The 20,822-nt window shown below is 62.4% G+C and overlaps 3 protein-coding genes across 13 annotated transcripts in view; 2 read left to right on the forward strand and 1 right to left on the reverse strand.

Moving 5' to 3' along the window:
• The window catches only part of LOXL3 (lysyl oxidase like 3), a 56,613-nt gene extending 53,897 nt beyond the window's left edge, over positions 1–2,716 (forward strand). For all 9 annotated transcript variants that reach the window (XM_089777671.1, XM_089777675.1, XM_089777676.1 and 6 more), the window contains 2 exons: positions 1,602–1,713; positions 2,009–2,716. In XM_089777671.1, coding sequence (XP_089633797.1) covers positions 1,602–1,713; positions 2,009–2,082 — 186 coding nt within the window. In that variant the 3' untranslated portion in view covers positions 2,083–2,716. The remainder of the gene's footprint in view (positions 1–1,601; positions 1,714–2,008) is intronic.
• Positions 2,717–5,583: 2,867 nt separating this feature from the next.
• HTRA2 (HtrA serine peptidase 2) lies at positions 5,584–17,680 on the reverse strand. Of its 2 annotated transcripts, XM_089777682.1 has the most exons (8): positions 17,331–17,680; positions 13,603–13,807; positions 13,306–13,500; positions 12,910–12,942; positions 12,411–12,519; positions 7,374–7,443; positions 6,225–6,320; positions 5,584–5,978 (listed from the first exon to the last, which is right to left on the reverse strand). In XM_089777682.1, exons 1-8 carry the CDS (start codon positions 17,678–17,680, stop codon positions 5,813–5,815), a joined length of 1,224 nt encoding a protein of 407 aa, XP_089633808.1. In that variant the 3' UTR covers positions 5,584–5,812. The 2 variants fall into 2 exon arrangements, with proteins under 2 accessions (XP_089633808.1, XP_089633807.1); XM_089777681.1 differs by having other exon boundaries at positions 13,306–13,807.
• A 597-nt stretch (positions 17,681–18,277) lies between these two features.
• The window catches only part of AUP1 (AUP1 lipid droplet regulating VLDL assembly factor), a 28,855-nt gene continuing 26,310 nt past the window's right edge, over positions 18,278–20,822 (forward strand). Inside the window, exons 1-2 of one of the 2 annotated variants that reach the window (XM_075916059.2) lie at positions 18,278–18,479; positions 20,446–20,583. In XM_075916059.2, coding sequence (XP_075772174.1) covers positions 18,430–18,479; positions 20,446–20,583 — 188 coding nt within the window. In that variant the 5' untranslated portion in view covers positions 18,278–18,429. The remainder of the gene's footprint in view (positions 18,480–20,445; positions 20,584–20,822) is intronic. The other variant, XM_075916058.2, reaches the window with a different exon arrangement.

Raw genomic sequence — 20,822 nt, forward strand, 5'->3', positions numbered from 1 at the left:
TATGCCCGGGCCCAGGCTCTGCGCCCCAGCCCTGCTGCTCACACATGCGTTTGGTCCACCAAGGGTTAACTGGGGCCTAGCAGGCCTGAAGCAGGAAAGCTGCGCAGTGCTAGGACCCCTGGGGATGTGGGGGAGATGTCTCAGGCCAGGGCGTAGGGGGGGTTGAGCTGCTGAGGCCAGGCCTGGAGCTGGGACTGCAGGGCCAGGGGGTCTTGTATCATCCAGTCAACTAACATTTCAATCGCCAGCAGCTCGCACAAAACCTCGGGATGGGGCATGGGCTGGGGCTGCCTCATTCTGACCAGAGGGGGGACCATCTTGGGGGAAATGGGGGTAGGGATGTGAGGGCACAGGGACCCCTGTCCTAAGGGGGATGGAGGGGAAATGGGGGTGCAGGGAGCCCGGTGGAAGAGTGGAGGGGGGAAATGGAGACACAAAGACCTGGGGGGATGGAGGTAAGGAAATGGGGAGGAGGGCAGGGAGGCCTGGGGGGGCGGAGGAGGGGAACTGGGGGCGCATGGAGGCCTGGGGGGAATGGAGAAGGGAAATGGGGGCGCATGGAGGCCTGGGGGAATGGAGAAGGGAAATGGGGGCGCATGGAGGCCTGGGGGGGATGGAGAAGGGAAATGGGGGCGCATGGAGGCCTGGGGGGGATGGAGAAGGGAAATGGGGGCGCATGGAGGCCTGGGGGGGATGGAGAAGGGAAATGGGGGCGCATGGAGGCCTGGGGGGGATGGAGAAGGGAAATGGGGGCGCATGGAGGCCTGGGGGGATGGAGAAGGGAAATGGGGGCGCATGGAGGCCTGGGGGGGATGGAGAAGGGAAATGGGGGCGCATGGAGGCCTGGGGGGGATGGAGAAGGGAAATGGGGGTGCATGGAGGCCTGGGGGGGATGGAGAAGGGAAATGGGGGTGCATGGAGGCCTGGGGGGGATGGAGAAGGGAAATGGGGGTGCATGGAGGCCTGGGGGGGATGGAGAAGGGAAATGGGGGCGCATGGAGGCCTGGGGGGGATGGAGAAGGGAAATGGGGGCGCATGGAGGCCTGGGGGGGATGGAGAAGGGAAATGGGGGCGCATGGAGGCCTGGGGGGGATGGAGAAGGGAAATGGGGGCGCATGGAGGCCTGGGGGGGATGGAGAAGGGAAATGGGGTGCAGGGGTGCATGGAGGCCTGGGGGGAATGGAGAAGGGAAATGGGGGCGCATGGAGGCCTGGGGGGGATGGAGAAGGGAAATGGGGGTGCATGGAGGCCTGGGGGGGATGGAGAAGGGAAATGGGGGCGCATGGAGGCCTGGGGGGGATGGAGAAGGGAAATGGGGGTGCATGGAGGCCTGGGGGGGATGGAGAAGGGAAATGGGGGTGCATGGAGGCCTGGGGGGGATGGAGAAGGGAAATGGGGGTGCATGGAGGCCTGGGGGGATGGAGAAGGGAAATGGGGGTGCATGGAGGCCTGGGGGGGATGGAGAAGGGAAATGGGGGCGCATGGAGGCCTGGGGGGGATGGAGAAGGGAAATGGGGGTGCATGGAGGCCTGGGGGGGATGGAGAAGGGGACACAAGTGTAGATGCCAGGCAGTTTCAGCCTCTGGTTGGTGTCCTGGCAGGTCGTGATTAACCCCAACTATGAGGTGGCCGAGAGCGATTTCACCAACAACGCCATGAAGTGCAACTGCAAATATGACGGGCATCGTATCTGGGTGCACAGCTGCCACATTGGTAAGGTGCCGTGTGTGGATACTGGCCTGGGCGAAATGGGCAGCAGGGGTGGCAAAAAATGCCGAGGGCGGTGCAAGCACTGGGCATTTTTAGGAGGCGGCCTTGGCTGCAGGGCACGAGGGGCAAGGCGGTGGCATTGGCTGGTCTGTGGCAGGTCGGGGGGCAGTGCAGGGAGCAATGTGCCCTCTGCAGCAGAGTAAATCATGCGCACCACCCCTAGGAACACGGCACCTGCTAGTTGGCTGCGCGGCTGCCCAAGGGTGTTCTGGCAGCTACAATCTCTCACCTCTTCCAGGTGACGCATTCAGCGAAGAGGCCAATAAGCGGTTTGAACAGTACCCAGGACAGCTGAACAACCAGATCGTATAGCGACCTGCCCTGCCCTCCCCGCTGCCCTCCCCGTGCCCCACTGGAGACAGCCCCCCGCTGCCTGCCCCATGCACTGCCAGGTGCTCCGAGGAGGAAGCAGCGTTGTCCCAGGCTGGCAGCAGACCGGCTCTGTGGTGAGAGCCGTGCTCAGCTGCACCCTCTGGCCCAGCCTGGCCGTGGAGTCCTGGGCTGAAGTGGTCCCTCACACAGGGCCTGACGGGAAGTGGGCCCTGACCCCATGGCTCCTGCACTGGAAGAACAGCAGGCTGCTGCCACTGGGCAGCAAAGGGCTTCCCCACCTCCTGCCCGGGCGGAGGTGCAGCAGGACAGGATTACAGCCCCGACCTAATCCAGCAGCTCTCTCCCCCCACCCTCCCTTCATCCTGCCTCCTCAGCAGACCCAGGAACCTCATGGAAGTGCTAGCGACTGCTCCAGGCACCTTACAGGGGTCCCCAGCCCCATGGCACCTGCGCTAGCTCCCCTTTCTCGGTACAGCAGTGCATGGCAATGTACTTGAAGAGCTACAGCACGTCAGGCTGCTCTGCACAGCCCCAGCCGTGCATCCCTGGGACACCCCAGTTTCTTAGTTTGTCATCTTCTGTTCTCTATAAAGTGCTGGTCTGTTTCCCTGAGGCCTGCTGGCTGCTTTTTCACCTGAGCTTCACACCACTGAAAGCCAGTGCCTGACTTCGGCTCCCAGCAGGGGCGGGTGCTCTCACAAAAGGGGTCTCATGGGATGGGGCCCTGCAGCAGCACCAGTGCTGAAGAGAAGCAAAACCACATGGGCAGGAGATAACAGGCCCTAACCAGCCCCAGGGTAGGGGAGACTAGCCCTTCCTGGGTTCTAGGCTGGGCAGCAGCACCTAAAAGGAGGGTGCAGTAGGAATTGCTGCTCCACAGCATGGTGCTGTGGGAATGCCACCACCTGTACCTGAGGCAGCAAACCCCATGGAAGCCCATCGCCAGTGCAAGGCAGGCTGCCGAGCTGGGCCTGTTTCCGGAGCGGGTCAGTGCGCTGTGCCTGGCACTGGTGGGGGGGAGGGGAAGCAGAGACAGGCCCATGCACGGGCAGGTTGGGGACAATCTATCCTTGGCCAGCACCTAACTTAACTCCAGCATAAGCCCCGGCTCAGGCAGCCCGGGAGCTGGGGACCCCTTCCCCCACAAAAGGCATCTGGCAAGAGCAGCTGCAGCCAGGTCCCAGCCCCAATGCCTGAGGCTGTTACTGGTTGGGCCTTGCCTGCCAGACAGCACAGGGGGCAGCTCACATGAGAAGCGCCATACTAGTTCAGACCAGAGGCCCGTCTAATTCAGTATCCTACCTGCTGACAGTGGTCAATGCCAGGTGATCATGAGGGCGCGAACAGCTAAGTCAGCAAGCAGTCTAGCTCTATTGCTCATTCCCAGCTTCTGGCAATCAGAGGCTAGGGCCACTCTCTCTGCTGGTCCAAGCTAATAGCCACTGCTGTACCTATTCTCCATGAACTTTCACACCCCCTGGCAAGGAGTTCCAGAGGTTACCAGTGCATCGTATGAGAATACAGGTTGAACCTCTCTGGTCCAGAAACAGCCATGGTCTGGCATGACTTTAGTGAGTCAGATGTCCACTTAATATGAGCATGGCCAAGTTTCCCATGGTCCCACAGTTTTACAGCCACCAGTCCTGGCTCTCAGTGTTCTGGGCTATTGTGTAGCTCTAATTTGCCCCCAAAATGTCCTCAACAGCTCAGTAAGCAGTGGAAGCGTTGGTAATGCTGCTAGACCATACTGACTTCCCAGGGCCCAGAAAATTCTTTGGTTCGGCACCGGTCAGCACTGAGGGTGCTGGGTTAGAGAGGTCCAATCTGTACTTGCTTGTGCTTGTTTTAAACCTGCTGCCTGTTCATCTCCCTTGGAGACCTTAAGTGCTGGTGTGGCGAGGTGCAAAGAACACTTCCTTATTGGTTTCACCACCATCATGATTTAATACCCATCCCAGCCCCCTTCAGACCTTTCCAAGCTGAAGGGTTTCAGTCTTGTAACCTCTCTGCACAGAACAGCCCACGCTGGCCTCGTGGGCAAGCTGAGCCTTCGGGCCAAAAGGCTGGGGAGCAGAGAGCTGCATCAGAGCAGGCCAGCCCAGGACCGGGGGCTGAATGCACCAGGGCAGGGCACTTGAGGTGCTGGGGGCCCAAGTCACTCCCCAGCCCCAGCCCCCACCAAGGGAAAAGCCAGGCTGGGGGTGGGACACAGCACCTGGCCTGGCTTGGCATCACCCTCCTCCTCAAGCGCCGGCTCCCAGTGCTGCCTGTGCTCCCAGGCAGGGCCCTACGCCTGCGCCCAGCAAGCAGGCAATCACTTGGGCTTCACGAAGGCCTTACCACAGAGGTCCTTCCCCCCAGCCCAGAGGCAGCCCCTACCTGAGATCACTCCAGTGGGAGGCAAGGGCTTGCGGGGGAGGGGATTGGACAGCCGCTGGCTCCTCGCTCTGGCAAGCGCCCCAGCATGTCTACCACAGCGCCCACCTGCCTGGCTGGGGCAGGAACGAATTCCACGGGAGGGGCCAGGGCAGGCCTGAAAGGAGGCCTGTCTGCTGGGCTGTGTTTGCCCAGCTCCAAGCTGCCTCCCCACCCAGCACCAACTGAGCTTCTTTCATGCATCAAAGCAGCCCCATGCCCGGCCCCGCAGCTCAACCACAGCTGCTCTCCGCCGGCATTTCCTCGCTGAGCTCCCTGGCGCTGTGCCGGGAATTCCAGGAATTAGGGAACGGCAGGAGCTGCTGGTTCCGAGAATCCAGCCCCTAGGGAACACGCAGGCGAGCCAGCCACTGATGCACTGGCAGCTTGACAGTGAGAATTCCCCACAGCAGCCCTGGGGCTGGCTCTAGGGCAGGCAGAGTAGCAGCCCACGTCTCAGGGCTGCTCTACTTGCCACAAAGGCCCTGGGGAAGGACCAGTCTGCCTAGGGAGCAAGAGGAAAGCAGGTCTCCCTCTGCAAAAAGCTTGGGGACGGAGGACGGGGGGGGGGGGGGGGGGAAGGGGGGCGGTCCACTCCAGACCACAGTGCTAAAGCAGCCGGGCCTAAGGCTCCAAGGGACAGGCCTCAGCTGCCCAGGACTCTCACACGTCTCTTCCTGGCAGAGGGCCGGGTGTGTTCAGACCCAGTGCCCTGGGAAGCAGCTGCTGGACAGACGAGGCTGCAGCCTGGAGCAGTGCTGTGAACGGGCGTGGTTTCAGCAGGACGCTGCTGGCCAAATTCCGGAGCACGAACTCCCTCCACCCCTGTGCAACTAGCAGCAGCTGCATGCAGCACCAGGGCAGGCTCAGCCTGGCTGCAGGAGTGCTGAGCCCAGCCCTCAGCTGCAGGGAGCTCTCCATGGCTGGAGCAAGCAGGGGGCGGGTGGAGGGCTCTAGCTCCAGGCTGAATGCTCGGGGAGAGCCCACACCCTGCCACAGCTCAGAAGTGACACTGCAGCCGGATCCAGACTCCCCCAGCCTTGGGGGGAAGCAAGGGCCATGATGGAGGATTCCCCAGGAGAGGTTTAATGGGGATGAGGGAAGTAGACAGTAGCCACTCCCCTGGTGCACCAGTCCCAGGACCAGCCCTGCTGGCTGGAGCATTTCAGGCTCTTGCAAAAGCCCCGTGTCTCCCGTCTGGCAGCACAGGGCCTATTGCCTGTCACCCTGAGCCCCCGGCTCGACCTGCTTGCCTCAAGCCAAGTCCCTGGTGCCCGCTGCCAGCAGGGCTGCTCTATTCCGTGACCTCGGGGCTGACGTTCACCAGCAGCATGTCATGGCTGCGCTGCACCAGCATGGCCAGGTTGCTGTGTGTCCGCACGGCCTCGTAGATGTCCTCTGCGCGCCGCACCGCCTGCCCGTTGATCTCCTGCACGACGTCACCGGCTTTCAGGCCCGCCCTGCCGAGAGCACAGACACTGATGTGCTGGGCCTGGCAGTGATGGATGCAGACCCCTTCCCCACAGCCCATCCCCAGGCAGATAGGGGTGGGGGCCTTGCTCTGGCAAAGTCTTACTGAGGCCAGAGTTAATCTCATCAGGAACACACTGGCTGCTGGTGGGGTCCTTAGACAGCTGTGCCCACCCCTCACCCAGCACCCCCATTTGGGGCCCTTGCCCCCCAAGAGCCACCTCTGCAGGACTTACTGATGAGCTGGGGAGCCAATGATCACCTTGTGAATCAGGACCCCATACGAGACATCAGGGAAGCTGGGGTCGCGCAGCTTCAGCTCGGCCAGAATACTGCAGAGAGGGAGACACACTAGGCAGCTGGGGCAGGGCACAGGACAAAGCGTCCCAGTGCTGGAGCAGCCTCACCGCACAATCAGCTCCTTGTGGGGAACAGAGCAAGCCCCCGGGGGGGACTTGGCTGGACCCTCCCACCAGTCAGAGACGCGAGCGCCAGGCCTGCCTCCCCACAGCGAGGGGACAAGGAAGCAGCCCAGTTCCCCAAGGACAAGGCAGCTGGAAGAGAACCTGGTTCCCAGCCCAGCCTCCTAGCCCTGAGAACTGCCAGCAGCCAATGCCTCAGCAGCACAGCCCTGCTGCAGGGAGGCCAGGGCACTGCCCCAGGAAAGTCTCCTCCTGACCCACCAGCCAGAGGCTGGGCTCACGAGGTCAGCAGGCCTGCCGCACTTGTCTGCTCACTGTGCTACTCTTGCCCAGGGCCAGGCCATTTCATGCCCTCCTCCCTCAGGGCAACTGGACTAGAGATGTGAAAGGTTAACGGGTAACAGGTGGAGACTGGAGCAGCTCCCCACCTGCCACAGGCAAGCAGCTGTTCCAGCCCCAACTACACTGTTACATTGCTACCCTGTGGTGCTGCTGCTGCCTGGTGATTTCTCATACCCCCCCAGCCAGGCCCTTTGCTCCCAGGATGTCTCCTGGGTCCACCCGCAGTGACACAGCTTAGCTCCTCCATAACTGCTGAGCCATACCCTGGCTGCCTGTGGTGCAAGAGGAGATTCAGAGAGGAGATGTGTCTGTCCTGTCCAGCTTGCCCAAGAGATGGCTTGGGCACAGCAAATACTGTGGGGGTAGCCGGGGTGATGGACAGCTGCATGTCACTGGGAACTCCTCTGCCAGGGAGAAGGCTGGGCTGGCATCCTGCCCCTGGGGACACTCCCATAAGTAAACTAATCGGTCTGGGCTGAGGTGGGACCAACAGGGTTTTCCCCACTGCAGAGTGATTCTCTACATGGGTATCCTCCCAGCTTGCCTTCCTGAGACTCTGGCCCCACAACCCAGGGTAAACCCTGGAAGCCAGTCAGCTGGCCCCAAACTTGGGACACATACCTGGGGGTCAGTGTTAGCATCATCACCCCGATGTAGCGACGCTTTATCTCCGTACTGCCGAACCAGGAGCCTGCAAGAGCAAAGGGAACCAGGTCTAGGAATTGCCAAGGGAGGACCTGTGTGCACACCCTCCCTCCTCAACACGATGCCAGGCCAGCTGGGTTACTTGGCCTGCCTACAGCAGAATGGGGCCTCCAGCTCAGAAGAAAACCATGCTCTGTCCCCAGGCTGCAGCCTGCCAGGTCCTTCCCCCCACACCACCTTAAACTACTGCTTCCTGGACCAGCTGGTTCTGGAATCCACAAGGGGAGAGGCTATTCTTGATTTAGTCTTAAGTGTAGTGCAGGATCTGGTCCAACAGGTGACTATAACTGGACTGCTTGGAAAGACTGACCGTAATATAATTAAACTTAACATCCCTGTGGTGGAAAAACACGTCAGCAGCCCAACACTGTGGCATTTCATTTCAGAAAGGGGAACTACACAAAAATGAGGAGGTTAGTTAAACAGAAGTTAAAAGACACAGTGACAAAAGTAAAACCCCTGCAAGCTGCATGGAACCTTTTCAAAGATATTGTAATAGAAGCTCAACATACATGCATACAAAACAACGAAAACTAAAAATGTGCCACTGTGGCTTAATAAGTAAATAAAAAGCAGTGAGAGATAAAAAGTCACTGTTTAAAAAGTGGAAATTAAATCCTAATGAGGAAAACAAAGGAGCATAAACTCTGTCAAATGAAGTGTAAAAATATAATTAGGAAGGTCAGAAAGGAATCTGAACAAGAGCTAGCCAAAACTACCAAACCAGCAAACCATGTTTAAGTCCATCAGAAGCAGAGAACCTGCTAAACAACCAGTGGAGCCACTGGACAATCCAGATGCACTCAAGGACAATGAGGCCATGTCAAGAAACTAAATGAATTCTTTGCATCCGTCTTCATGGCTGAGGAGATGAGGGAGATTCCCAAACCTGAGCCATTCGTTTTAGGAAATCTGAGGAATCATCCCAGACTAAGGTGTCCGAGGAGGTTTTCGAACAAACTGATAAACAATAATACGTCACCAGGATCAGGGAGAATTCATCCAAGAGTTCTGAAGGAACTCAAATGTGAAATTGTGCAACTACTAACCATGGTTTGCAACCTAGGCTTAAAATCATCTCCTGTACCAAATGACTGAAGAGTTAATGTGATGCCAATTTTTAGAAGGGCTCTAGAGGTGATCCTGGCAATTACAGGCTGGTCAGTCTAACTGCTATACCAGGCAAATTCGTTGAAACTGTAGTAAAGGAGAGAATTGTCAAACACATGGCTAAACACAATTTGTTAGGGAAGAGTCAACATGGTTTCTCTAAATGGAAATCATGCCTTACTAATCTACTAGAATTCTTTGAGGAGGTCAAAAAGCATGTTTACAAGGGGGATCCAGTGGATCTCGTGTACTTAAGATTTCCAGAAAGCCTTTGACAAGGTCCCGCACTAAAGGCTCCGAAGCAAGGTAAGTTGTCATGGGATAAGAGGGAAGGTCCTCTCATGGATTGATAACTGGTAAAAAGACAGAAAACAGGATAGGAATAAATGATCAGTTTTCAGAATGGAGAGAGGTAACTAGTGGGGTCCCGCTGGGGGCCATGCTGGAACCAATCCTATTCAAGACATTCATAAATGATCTGGAGAAAAAGGTAAACACTGAGATGGCAAAATTTGCAGATGACACAAAACTGCTCAAGTTAACTCCAAAGTTGACCGTGAAGAGTTTCAAAAGGATCTCACAAAATCAGGTGACTGGGCAACAAAATGGCAGATGAATTTTAATGCTGATTAATTCAAAGTAATGCGCGTTGGAAAACATAATGCCAACTACATGTATAAAATGATGAGGACTAAATTAGCTGTTACCACTCCATAGAAATCTTGGGAGTCAGAGTAGATAGTTCTCTGAAATCATCCAGTCAATGTGCAGCATCAGTCAGAAAAACAAACAATGTTAGACATCATTAAGAAAGGGATAAATAAGACAGAAAATATCTTACTGCCTCTATGTAAATTTACAGTGTGCCCACAGCTTGAATACGGCGTACAGATATTGTCGCCTCACCTCAAAAAAGATATCTTGGCATTGGAAAAGGGCAACAAAAATGATCCGAGGTATGGAACAGCTGCCTTACAGGGAGAGCTTAAGATTGGGACTTTTTAGCTTGGAAGAGAGACAAGGGGGGGAAGGGAAGAGGACAGAGGTCTATAAATCATGACAGGTGTGGAAAAAATGAGTTATTTACTTGTTCCCATAATATGAGAACTAGAAGTTATCAAATACATTAATAGGTAATATTTCTCCACACAAGGCACAGACAACCTGTGGAACTCCCTGCCAGAGGATGTTGTGAAGGCCAAGACTATAACAGGGTTCAAGAAAGAGCTAGATAAATTCATGGAGGATAGGCCCATCAATGGCTAGCAGCAAGGATGGGCAGAGCTTTTGCCTCTTTCAAAAACTGGGAATGGGCAACAGGGGTTGAATTGCTGGATGATTCCCTGTTCTGTTCATTCCCTCTGGGGCAACTGGCATTGGCCACTGTGGGCAGACAGGACACTGGGATAGATGGATCTTTGGTCTGACCCAGCCTGGCCATTCTTATGTGGAGAAACAGCATCTGGAAGCTGATTAATCACTGTCAAGATCCTAACTGCAGCTGCTCTGCTACCCAGGCCCACCGCACAGACTGGAGCTGCCTTTGTATAATGAGCCTAGTTTCTGGTCAAAGATTCCCAGACTACCCAGCCGACCCCGAGGCAGAGAGAGTTCAAGGCCAGAATGGATCCTCAGATCAATCCAGGGGTTCTCAATCTTCATTGCACCGTGAACCTCCTCTGACAAGAGAGGCAACACAAGGACTGAAGCCTGAACTCACCTAAGCCCTACCCCTAGTTGGGTGGATCAAACCTGAAGGCCATGGGCTTCAGTCCTAGAGAGGGGCCCTGTAATCTGAGCCCCAATGTTCATCACTGAGTCCTCGGATATCAGCTTTGGCCCCAGAGCGTAGACCTGACAATCCCATTAAAACGGGATTAGAACCCACTCAGGTCCCAGCTCACCGTCTGAGAACTGCCAACCTAGCCTGTGCGATGTTCGGGCGGGGGGGGGGGGGGTTCGTACACTCCTGTGACCCTGGCTCCACTCTGGCTGGCAGTCGCGGGTGGCTGTGCGACGTTCGGGCGGGGGGGGGGGGGGTTCGTACACTCCTGTGACCCTGGCTCCACTCTGGCTGGCAGTCGCAGGTGGCTGTGTGGGGCTGGGGGTGACCCCTACTGGCCTGTGTCTGTAGCACTGCTCAGCAGGTGGGCGGGTCCCTGGGGGCAGTGCACATTGCCTAGCAACTTCTCACCAGGCCAGGGGAAGGGGTGTGAACAAAGGAAGGGGGGTGGCTACCTGGGGGGGGGGGGAGAATGTGTGTTCTGTGGTTTGGAGAGGGGGCAGTCTTGGCTGGGCAAACATGGAGAGAAGAGACTGAGCTGAGTACGGGGGGGGGTCCAGGGGCCTGTGCACCCGCCCCAAGGGCTCTGAGGCTGCCTGCCCCTCACTCCGATGTGCACATGGAACCCGGGCTGGGCTGGATCTCTGAGAAGCAATAAACCCTCCTGTTCTACTGGCTGGAGGAGTCACATCTGGCTCCGGACGGGGGTGCTGGGTCGGGGGCCCCGATGAGCTGTCCCAGCCTGACCTTTTGTATGCCACAGGGCACTGAATTTCACGCTGCACTGACCCCAAGAGCTTGTACACATGGATGGCCAGCAGAGCCAGACCAGCGTTGCTAGCTCAGTACCCGGTGTTCTGACAGCTTCCAAGGAAATGACCAGGGCAATCTGCACGTGACCCTTCTCCTGCTGGCCAGTCCCGGAGTCAGGCAGGCAGAGGCTTAGGGGCGCCCAACGCATGGGGCTGCATTCCTGGCCACCTTGGCTAATCTCCATTGCTGAACCTGTCCTCCGGGAGCTGACCTGCTCTAACCCTTTGCCAACTCTGTTTTGAGATGGGGCGGCCAGAACTGCACACAGCATTCAAGGTGCTGGCACGCCATGGGCTTCTCTAGTGCCAGTAAGGTAGGCTTTGGTTTGCTATTCGTCTCTTTCCTACTGGTTCCTGTCATCGTTAGCCTCTGTGACTGTCGCTGCACGATGAGCACATTGTTCAGAGAAGTATCACAACGGCTAAAGACATTTTTCTTGAGGTGTAAGAACTAATGTAGACCCCTCATTTTCTATGCATAGCTGGGATTATGCTTCCCAAGGTGCATTATTTGCATTTCCTGCCATTCTGGTACTCAGTCACCTAGCTGTGAGATTTTAACTTGTAACTCTTCAGTCTGCTCTGGACCGATCTTGAATCACCTGCACACTCTGCCACCTCACTGTACATCACTTTTTCCAGATCTTTTACAAACATGTTGAACAGCATTGGCCCCGAGACAGACCCCTGGGGGTCATGGGCATCACTGTTTACCTCTTTCCATTCTGAAAGCTGACCGTTAGTTTCTATTTTTTTACCAGTTACTGATCCCCGAGAGGATCTTCCCTCTTATCCCACGATTCACTCTGTACAGGTCCCCAGGCAGGCAGACCATGAGACCTGGCTCCTTTGCCATTAGAGTCCCAGCTGCTAAAGCCTAAATAGCAGAACTGCACTGCCTTCCCTCTGAAAACAGATGGGCCCCAGAGATCCCTTCTCCAGAGTTCAGCTGTGCTCAGACACCTCTGCCTGCCTCTATCCTTGCTGCCCCCTCCCATCGCTGAAAAGGGGGAACCAGCCTGCAGTGGAAGGGAACTGAAGACAGTCCACGGAATGACCGCACAGTGGACCAGGTTTTCCTTGGACTCTGATGTGCTGGGAGGAGGCTGAGGCCCAGTTCCCCTGGCAGGGACAGAGGACTATGACAGCACCAGCAAGAAGTCTGAAGTGGGTGCTCCTCCCCCTCTTCCCCAGCTCTGCTCCATTCTTTCTGCCTGTATCCTCCCCCTCCCTTCCCAGTTCACTCACTCTTGCGCTGCTCCCCCTTCTGCAAGAATTCCCGCAGCCGGTCTGAGGGGATGGCGAAGGAGATACCTGACGTCACCTTCATTGTGTTCACCCCAATCACCTCGCCGTCCTGCCGGAAGAGAGTTGCCATGCAAGCCAAGAAGGGCATCAGCCTGTCACACTGCAGCCCCCCATGCCCCACAATCTGCCCCATGCAAGGAGAGGAGGGACATGGTGTCAGGAAGGGCTCAAGCCCAGCCTATTCAGGCTTCCACCAGTTTGCACCCAACACCAACTTGGCTTGGGATGGGTCAGGCAGCAGTGCAGACCCCAGTGCTGTTACCTCGGTCACGCCAGAGCAGAGCCTGGGAGAAGAATAGACATCTCTATACTCCCTGCTGGCAGCAAGAGGTGGGCATCCCGACTTCCACACAGCCAGTTAGCCAGGGCTGGAGCACGCAGCCCAAAGGGGCACTGTGTTCCCCCCAAAAAGGGAAGACACCCAAACAGCAGGACTTACCAGATTGACGAGGGGCCCCCCCGAGTTCCCGAACTGCAGCAGGAGAGAAAGGGGCAGAGTTAAGCCACAGCAGCAGCAGAGACAAAACCCGAGAACCAGGGTGGTCAGCGTAAGCCAGAGGCACTGAGCGGGAGACTGAAGCCTTTGCTGTGCAGACTCAGGCTCCCTCTCAGTGCCTCTGGCTTACACAGGCAGCAAACACAACCAATGGCCCGGGGGCAGAATCCAGATCCCCTGCTTCCCTGCTCTTCCTACAAGGGACAGCCTGAACACTCCCCTCATGCAGACCCCTTCCCCAGCTCCCACCCCAACTAGCAGCAAAATTCTTCTAAATGCACAAACTGTGGGGTTCAGCCAGTGCCCCCACTGCCCTCCCCCGCTCCACACTCCCCTTACATCTATGGCAGCGTCGGTCTGGATGTACTCCATGTTGGAATCGGCCAGGCCCAGCTCCTGGCTGCCTCGCTGAGCAGAGCTGACAATGCCGGAGGTGATGGTGTTCTGCAGAGCAAAAGGGCTGCCCATAGCCACCACAAACTCTCCTTGCCGCACCTCTGCGGAGCGGCCCAGGGGCAGCGTGGGCAGAGGTTGCTGGGGGGAAGAGAAAGCATGGGTCAGCACAGCTCTATCAAGAGACCTGCAGGCAGCCAATGCAGGGGCTAGTCCCGTGAAACGTTCCTGGCCCCCACACACCTTGGGGTTGATTTTGATGGTGGCAATATCTGCCACCTGGTCGACTTCACGGACCACGGCATCGTAGAGCTCCCCGCTAGCCAGCTTCACCCGCACCCGCCGCCGATTCGCCACAACGTGGGCATTAGTCACGATGAGACCATCTGGGGACACCACAAAGCCAGAGCCATTGGAGATGGGCACCTCCCGGCCTGAAAAGGGATGCCTACAGGACAAGAACCAGAGGTAGCTTTTGGAAAAGCCAGTCAGTGTGGATGGGGGGCAGAAACCACCACAGAAATCCGCAAGCCCCTTTCTTCAAGGCACTGGCTCCCCTCCTTCCTATCAGCAATCTCTCCTCCTGCCAGAACACACACCTCTGCTCACCTGAGCACCAGCATAGGAGACAGGCCCCTCCCATGGCTCTCTGCTAGGGGTGAGAGACATCTCTAGACAGACTAGGGCAGGGACAGGTTTCCTCCAGGCAGACAACAGTTTAGATCGGGGTGGACAAAAGCCTCTTGGCAGGCTGAATCAGGCCCGGACAGCAGTTCCAGGCCCCACCTCCTAGCGCGTTGCTTGGGAGTTGGAGATGCAGGAGTCCTTTCAACTGCTTCTATTTAAAGGGCTTGCACCTTCCCTATCCTGGCAGGCAACGCGTTGTCTGCAGCCACAGGGAAGGTGCGAGCTCTTTAAATAGAAGCAGTTGAAAGGGCTCACAAGTCCTGGGAGCTGCGAGCCCTTTCGCCTCCTGCTATTTAAAGGGCCTCCCCTTCCAGAGCGACCCGCGACCCTCATTAAAGTTATTGCCCACCCCGGGCTAGACGGTTCAATGCCCACCCAGGATTTTGACATACATGAGCACGAGCGCGCACGGCGGCGCAACTGAAACGTTCCTTGCCAGGGACTGACTAGAAGAGAGTAGAGGGAAACGTTGAGCAGTCGTCAACTATCCAATAAGCAAATGCTAATCAGACAGTCGAGTCGACTAGTCACTCCTCTGCTTGCTGCCTCTATCAGATAGAAGCAGCAGCAAAGGGGAAGGGAAGAGGGGGCACTTTAAAGTGGCAGCGTCGAGGCATTTCAAAGGGGCAGCGCCGCATGGATCCCGTGGTCAGCTGAGGACTCTTGTACATTCCAAAGCTGGCACACTTGGGACCAAGGGGAAGTCCTGCTGGCCCTCGGCTGCATGCAGAGTTCCAACTTTGAAATGCACAAGAGTCCCCACTGGGGCTTTTGTCCATTTCAAAGGAGAAATGCGGAAGTGCCTAAGGACTAGTGGATGGAAATTCCCCTACCACTGTTTAATCAGATAACTAGCTCCCCTTAACATTCAACTGGTTAACTAATTAAGTGGATTTTACATCCTTACTAGAGAGCACCCGACCTAAGAGTGATACACACAAACACAGCAGCAGGGGTTTCTATGCAGCCAATCAAATGACACATACTTAGGGAAACACTTGGGGGTCAGTATGGGTGGGGCGGGGAGGGGAGAGGAGGGGAAGCAGATTTGAAGAATGGGGAAAGTTTCTCTGGAAGAGGAGAGAACAAGGTGAGAGGAGAGATGGTACAAGGGCAGGAAGGGGTAAGTGGCAGGTCAGATTCACAAGGGGCAGTACTGGGAGCAGGTTGAAGCCAGGCGATGCTGCGGGGCGGGGAGAGCAGGTCGGGCAGTAGCTGCCCAGGATCTCCATGTAGACCAGCACTGGGGCAATACTGGGAGGCGGTGGTACCAGCTGGGCCAGGAGGGTCCAGGAGAGCGTGGGGGGTACCTGCCCAGGATCTCGATGTAGACCAGCATGGGGGTTCGGGGGGGGGGGGTACATGCCCAGAACTTCGATGTAGACCACCGCAGGCGCGGTACCAGGGGGGTCAGGAGGGGAGTCCTGGGGGTGGGGGTGGTCCCAGGGGACAGGGGAGTTCCAGGGGGCGGGTACCTGCCCAGGATCTCGATGTAGACCAGCGCGGGGGGGTCCCGGGGGGGCGGGGGATCCCGGGGGGGCGGGTACCTGCCCAGGATCTCGATGTAGACCAGCGCGGGGGGGTCCCGGGGGGGCGGGGGTGGTCCCGGGGGGGGGGGGGGGGCGGTACCTGCCCAGGATCTTGATGTAGACCAGCACGGGGGGGTCCCGGGGAGGCGGGGGGGGGGTCCCGGGGGGGGGGCGGTACCTGCCCAGGATCTCGATGTAGACCAGCGTGGGGCAGTCCCGGGGGGGGGGGTCCCGGGGGGCGGTACCTGCCCAGGATCTCGATGTAGACCAGCACGGGGGGGTCCCGGGGAGGCGGGGGGGGGTCCCGGGGGGGGCGGTACCTGCCCAGGATCTCGATGTAGACCAGCGTGGGGCGGTCCCGGGGGGCGGGGGAGTCCCGGGGGGGGGGCGGTACCTGCCCAGGATCTCGATGTAGACCAGCGCGGGGGGGTCCCGGGGGGGGTCCCGGGGGGCGGTACCTGCCCAGGATCTCGATGTAGACCAGCGCGGAGGAGTTCCGGGGGGGCGGAGGGGGTCCTGGGGGGGGGGGTGGGCGGTACCTGCCCAGGATCTCGATGTAGACCAGCGCGGGAGGTTCCCGGGGGGGCGGGGGGGTCCCGGGGAGGCGGTACCTGCCCAGGATCTCGATGTAGACCAGCATAGGGGTTCGGGGGGGCGGTACCTGCCCAGGATCTCGATGTAGACCAGCGCGGGAGGTTCCCGGGGGGGCGGGGGGGTCCCGGGGAGGCGGTACCTGCCCAGGATCTCGATGTAGACCAGCATAGGGGTTCGGGGGGGGGGGGGGGGTACATGCCCAAAACTTCGATGTAGACCACCGCAGGCGCGGTACCAGGGGGGTCAGGAGGGGAGTCCCGGGGGACAGGGGAGTTCCAGGGGGCGGGTACTGCCCAGGATCTCGATGTAGACCAGCGCGGGGGGGTCCAGGGGGGGGGCGGTACCTGCCCAGGATCTCGATGTAGACCAGCGCGGGGGGGGTCCCGGGGGGGCGGGGGGGTCCCGGGGGGGGCGGTACCTGCCCAGGATCTCGATGTAGACCAGCGCGGGGGGGTCCAGGGGGGGCGGGGGGGTCCCGGGGGGGGCGGTACCTGCCCAGGATCTCGATGTAGACCAGCGCGGGGGGGTCCAGGGGGGGGGCGGTACCTGCCCAGGATCTCGATGTAGACCAGCGCGGGGGGGGTCCCGGGGGGGCGGGGGGGTCCCGGGGGGCGGTACCTGCCCAGGATCTCGATGTAGACCAGCGCGGGGGGGTCCGGGGGGGGCGGGGGGGTCCCGGGGGGCGGTACCTGCCCAGGATCTCGATGTAGACCAGCGCGGGGGGGTCCGGGGGGGGCGGGGGGGTCCCGGGGGGCGGTACCTGCCCAGGATCTCGATGTAGACCAGCGCGGGGGGGTCCGGGGGGGGCGGGGGGGTCCCGGGGGGGGCGGTACCTGCCCAGGATCTCGATGTAGACCAGCGCGGGGGGGTCCGGGGGGGGCGGGGGGGTCCCGGGGGGGCGGTACCTGCCAAGGATCTCGATGTAGACCAGTGCGGGGGGGGGGGGGGGGGGTCCCGGGGGGGCGGTACCTGCCAAGGATCTCGATGTAGACCAGTGCGGGGGGGTCCAGGGGGGCGGGGGGGTCCCGGGGGGGTCCCGGGGGGGGCGGTACCTGCCCAGGATCTCGATGTAGACCAGCGTGGGGGGGGTCCAGGGGGGGGGGGGGGGGCGGGGGGGGGCCCGGGGGGGTCCGGGGGGGGGCGGGGGGGGGGGGGCGGTACCTGCCCAGGATCTCGATGTAGACCAGCGCGGGGGCGGTTTTCTGCACCACGTCGGCGATGAAGTTGAAGGCGGCGCGGGCGGAGCCGGGGCCCGGCGCGGGGGGGGCGGGCGGCGCGGGGGGGGCGGGCACGGCGGCGCGCACCCGGGGCAGCAGCGCGGGCGGCTCCCGGCCCCAGAGCAGCAGCAGCAGCGCCCCCGCCCCCGCCCCCGCCCCCGCCAGCGCCCAGCGGGCCCGGCCCGCGCGAGGGGGCGGCCGCGGCTCCCCCCGGCCCGCGCAGGGAGCGGCCCCCAGGGCCCGGGCCGGCCCCCGCCAGGCCGCGCGCAGCCACAGCGCCCGGGCCGCCGCCATGCTCAGCCGCGCGGGGCAGGCCGGGAGACGCTGGACGCGCCGCGCGGGGCAGGCCGGGAGAGGTAGGGAGCCGCGCGGGACAGGCCGGGAGACGCTGGACGCGCCGCGCGGGGCAGGCCGGGAGAGGCAGGGGGCCGCGCGGGGCAGGCCGGGAGAGGAAGGACGCGCCGCGCGGGGCAGGTCGGGAGAGGCAGGGAGCCGCGCGGGGCAGGCCGGGAGACGCTGGACGCGCCGCGCGGGGCTGGTCGGGAGAGGCAGGACGCGCCGCGCGGGGCAGGCCGGGAGAGGCAGGGGGCCGCGCGGGGCAGGCCGGGAGAGGAAGGACGCGCCGCGCGGGGCAGGTCGGGAGAGGCAGGGAGCCGCGCGGGGCAGGCCGGGAGACGCTGGACGCGCCGCGCGGGGCTGGTCGGGAGAGGCAGGACGCGCCGCGCGGGGCAGGCCGGGAGAGGCAGGGAGCCGCGCGGGGCAGGCCGGGAGAGGCAGGGAGCCGCGCGGGGCAGGCCGGGAGAGGCAGGACGCGCCGCGCGGGGCAGGCCGGGAGAGGCAGGGAGCCGCGCGGGGCAGGCCGGGAGAGGCAGGACGCGCCGCGCGGGGCAGGCCGGGAGAGGCAGGGAGCCGCGCGGGGCAGGCCGGGAGGCTCGTTCCGGCGCACGCGGGTTCCCTTTCCCAGAGGGCCCCGCGCAGGGCGCCGCCGTGGGTAAGATGGCGGCGGGTCCTGGGCCTCGCTGAGGCGGTGGCTCGGGACCGGGATGGAGCCTCCTCCCGCCTCGAGCCCTGAGCGGCTCTTCGACGCGCACCGGTGAGAGCCTGGGGGGGGCGGGCGGATCGGGGGGGCTCGCTCTCCGGGGGGGGGGCTCGCTCTCCGGGGGGGGGGCGGGCGGATCGGGGGGGTCTCGCTCTCCGGGGGGGGGGGCGGGCGGATCGGGGGGTCTCGCTCTCCGGGGGGGGGCGGGCGGATCGGGGGGGGTCCCGCTCTCCGGGGGGGGCGGGCGGATCGGGGGGGGTCCCGCTCTCCGGGGGGGGGCGGGCGGATCGGGGGGGGTCCCGCTCTCCGGGGGGGGGCGGGCGGATCGGGGGGGGTCCCGCTCTCCGGGGGGGGGCGGGCGGATCGGGGGGGGTCTCGCTCTCCGGGGGGGGGGGGGCGGGCGGATCGGGGGGGCTCGCTCTCCTGGGGGGGGCGGGCGGATCGGGGGGGGTCTCGCTCTCCGGGGGGGGGGCGGGCGGATCGGGGGGGCTCGCTCTCCGGGGGGGGGGGGGCGGGCGGATCGGGGGGGCTCGCTCTCCTGGGGGGGGGGGCGGGGGGGCGGGGGCGGGGGGGCTCGGGGGGGGGGGCTCGCTCTGGGGGGGGGGCGGGCGGATCGGGGGGGGGTCTCGCTCTCTCTGGGGGGGGGGGGGGGGGGCGGGCGGATCGGGGGGGCTCGCTCTCCGGGGGGGGCGGGAGGATCGGGGGGGCTCGCTCTCCTGGGGGGGGGGGGCGGGCGGATCGGGGGGGCTCGCTCTCCTGGGGGGGGGCGGGCGGATCGGGGGGGCTCGCTCTCCTGGGGGGGGGGGCGGGGGGGGGCGGGAGGATCGGGGGGCTCGCTCTCCTGGGGGGGGGGGGCGGGGGGGCTCGGGGGGGCGGGCGGATCGGGGGGGCTCGCTCTCCTGGGGGGGGGGCGGGAGGATCGGGGGGCTCGCTATCCTGGGGGGGGCGGGAGGATCGGGGGGGCTCGCTATCCTGGGGGGGGCGGGCGGATCGGGGGGGCTCGCTCTCCTGGGGGGGGCGGGCGGATCGGGGGGGCTCGCTCTCTGGGGGGGGGGGGGGGCGGGCGGATTGGGGGGTCTCGCTCTCTGGGGGGGGCGGGCGGATCGGGGGGGCTCGCTCTCCTGGGGGGGGCGGGAGGATCGGGGGGGCTCGCTCTCCTGGGGGGGGCGGGAGGATCGGGGGGGCGGGTGGATCGGGGGGGCTCGCTCTCCTGGGGGGGGGGGCGGGTGGATCGGGGGGTCTCGCTCTCCTGGGGGGGGGGCGGGCGGATCGGGGGGGTCTCGCTCTCCTGGGGGGGGGCGGGAGGATCGGGGGGCTCGCTCTCCTGGGGGGGGGCGGGAGGATCGGGGGGGCTCGCTCTCCGGGGGGGGCGGGTGGATCGGGGGGCTCGCTCTCCTGGGGGGGGCGAGCGGTTCGGGGGGCTCGCTCTCCTGGGGGGGGCGGGCGGATCGGGGGGGCTCGCTCTCCTGGGGGGGGCGGGAGGATCGGGGGGGGGGGGATCGGGGGGGCTCGCTCTCCTGGGGGGGGCGGGTGGATCGGGGGGGCTCGCTCTCCGGGGGGGGGCGGGCGGGTCGGGGGGGCTCGCTCTCCTGGGGGGGGCGGGCGGGTCGGGGGGGCTCGCTCTCCTGGGGGGGGCGGGCGGGTCGGGGGGGCCTCGCTCTCTGGGGGGGGCGGGCGGGTCGGGGGGGTCTCGCTCTCCGGGGGGGGGGGGCGGATCGGGGGGGTCTCGCTCTCCTGGGGGGGCGGGCGGATCGGGGGTCTCGCTCTCCTGGGGGGGGGCGGGCGGATGGGGGGGTCTCGCTCTCCGCGGGGGGCGGGCGGATCGGGGGGGGTCTCGCTCTCCGCGGGGGGCGGGCGGATCGGGGGGGGTCTCGCTCTCCTGGGGGGGGCGGGCGGATCGGGGGGGGGTCTCGCTCTCCGGGGGGGGCAGGGCACGGGCACCTGGGAGCAGCGGGAGGTGGGCAGTGGATCAGTTAGCACCTGGCAGTGGACTTTGACCTGAACCCTCTTTCCCCCTCAGGTTCCCCAGCGATGGCTTCCTGCTGCTGGCTCTGCTGCTCTATGCGCCCGTGGGACTCTGTCTGCTCCTCCTGCGCCTGTTCATCGGCGTCCACGTCTTCCTGGTCAGTTGTGCTCTGCCAGACAGTCTGCTCCGCAGGTGAGGGTGAGCGTGGGGCTCTTGTGAGCTTTCCATCCCCAAATCCAGTGAGTAGCCATCTCCTACCTGTATGTAAAGTTGTCCTGTGGGGTCCCCCTCTGCTGTCAATGGAGTGGGAGCTCCGTACCCCTGGCTTCTTGGGGCTGGCTGATAGGGGTACAGTTCATATTTGTGGATGCTCTGTGTTCGTGCCTTTTGTCCTCATTAGCCCTAAGCTCCTTTGCTGGTGATTCCAGGAC

This window comes from Pelodiscus sinensis, chromosome 4 (genome assembly GCF_052426305.1).
Source record: "Pelodiscus sinensis isolate ZL-2025 chromosome 4, ASM5242630v1, whole genome shotgun sequence".
Lineage (NCBI taxonomy): Eukaryota > Metazoa > Chordata > Testudines > Trionychidae > Pelodiscus > Pelodiscus sinensis.

What these genes read in the sequence shown, in the direction of transcription:
- HTRA2 (XM_089777681.1), bottom strand. Translation starts at nt 17,680, where the DNA reads ATGGCGGCGGCCCGGGCGCTGTGGCTGCGCGCGGCCTGGCGGGGGCCG. An exon ending in TACATCGAGATCCTGGGCAG is followed by an intron (nt 13,808 to 17,330) that starts GTACCGCCCCCC and finishes CTTGTCCTGTAG; the next exon opens with GCATCCCTTTTCAGGCCGGG. An exon ending in ATGCTAACACTGACCCCCAG is followed by an intron (nt 6,321 to 7,373) that starts GTATGTGTCCCA and finishes CCCTCTCTGCAG; the next exon opens with TATTCTGGCCGAGCTGAAGC.